The sequence below is a fragment of the Seriola aureovittata genome, chromosome 5, assembly GCF_021018895.1.
Source record: "Seriola aureovittata isolate HTS-2021-v1 ecotype China chromosome 5, ASM2101889v1, whole genome shotgun sequence".
Lineage (NCBI taxonomy): Eukaryota > Metazoa > Chordata > Actinopteri > Carangiformes > Carangidae > Seriola > Seriola aureovittata.
The window spans coordinates 3,033,654-3,035,244 of record NC_079368.1 but is presented as its reverse complement, the minus strand read 5'-3'; the positions used below and the strand labels follow the sequence as shown (position 1 = coordinate 3,035,244).

Below are 1,591 nucleotides of genomic sequence, written 5' to 3'. Positions count from 1 at the left end.
CAGTGTATAAAAGAGAGATCCCATGTGCTGTACACCATCAGGAGTCCAGACTGAATAAAGACACTGCAGTGAGAGCCAGAACCTGTCTACAGCCACAACTATGAATTCAGCTGTCGTTGCCTCTCTCACCTGCCTGCTCGTCCTCTGTGCACAAGGTACTGTAAAAGTTTATTGTTGTGTGATTCATTCATGATCATGATCTGTTTTGTCTCAGGTTTGGATCAGCAGTTAACAAGCTCCTGTCTTTTCTTCCCACAGGACAACCAGCCAACAGATCTCGTAGATGCAAGTGTTCAAACGGTTATATCGGCAGGATCAGCCCAAAGCTCATCAAGGCAGAGCCAGTCATACACCAGCCAAGTGTCTTCTGTCCACATACAGAGATTATGTGAGTAAAAGAGCTGAAATAAAGCACATCTACTGACGTGTGGTTCTTCAGCTTCTCTCTAACACGGCTCTTTCTTCTCCCCCAGTATCACCATAACAGGAAATAAGGAGAAATGTGTGGATCCACAGTCACCACTGGGAAGACTCATTCAGAAAAACAAAAACAAGTAAGATCACAAACGTCAGACCACATGACACAGTGTTGATGCTCAGGATCTCCAGTATGAAACACTACTGTGAGTGTTTCAGGTTTCCATTGCTTTTCACTAACAGTGTCCCTCATTGACTCAGGTACGAGAAGAAAGGAGCTGTGAGCACGACGACGGCTTCCAGTCAAACCTCTACTTGGAGCTCAACAAGACTCCACAGCACATCCAAGCTGTAGCACTCTGCACTGAAGAGGAAACACTGTCTTTAGAAATGAAGCAGCGGTTCACCATCATGGCTTTGTCATGTTGATGCAATAAGTGGGTTTATGTGATCATGTTCTCAATGGCCAGTCTTTGGTTTCTGTTCTCTTTACTGAAGTTGTCTTCATATGTATATAAGAAGTAAATTATCTGTATTTAAGTTTTGAATAAAATGAAAATAAAACAGCTGATGGGACTAGTGTGTTTAGTTTCTCCTCATGTATGTTAACATGACAAACTGAACCTGTGCTGATCTTCACCACTCAATATACTGAGCTGACAGTAAGATGACAGAAAGGTATATTTCATATCAGACCAGCTAAATGTGATGTCATTGTATCTGCAGTCCATATGTTCTATACTGTACATGGCCAAAAGTATGTGGACGAACAAACTACCTGGAACCTGGCTGCAGGGATTTGCCACAAGGGCATTGTTCATTAATTATGCAGTTAGCTTCAGCACACTAATGCTGCTTAAAATGAATGACTGATGTTACTGGCGCCTTGTTGTGATCGTCGTCAGTCTGTTTTTGCTTCATGAAGCTCAGAACTGGTGTATTTCAGAGACGCAAAAGATCTCAACAGCTTTTCATTACAGTACAGGCCAGTTGCAAGATTGACTGACTTAATCCAAGCCATTTTCTACAAGGTGCACAGTGTAGAATACTTTTCATTGTCAAACTTCTTGGCATTAGAGATTGATGTGAGGGTGGACAGGCATTCCATAGACTGAAGTCGACAATGGTTTTTTAAAGCATTCAAGAGAAGGATGATGTGAGGATGCTGCAGCCT

At 42.4% G+C, this 1,591-nt stretch overlaps 1 protein-coding gene across 1 annotated transcript; it reads left to right on the top strand.

The window, feature by feature from the left end:
- On the top strand, positions 1-986 carry LOC130169839 (C-X-C motif chemokine 10-like). Its single transcript, XM_056376863.1, has 4 exons — positions 1-155; positions 259-388; positions 474-554; positions 679-986. Exons 1-4 carry the CDS (start codon positions 101-103, stop codon positions 770-772), a joined length of 360 nt encoding a protein of 119 aa, XP_056232838.1. The 5' UTR covers positions 1-100; the 3' UTR covers positions 773-986.
- Positions 987-1,591: the final 605 nt, after the last annotated feature.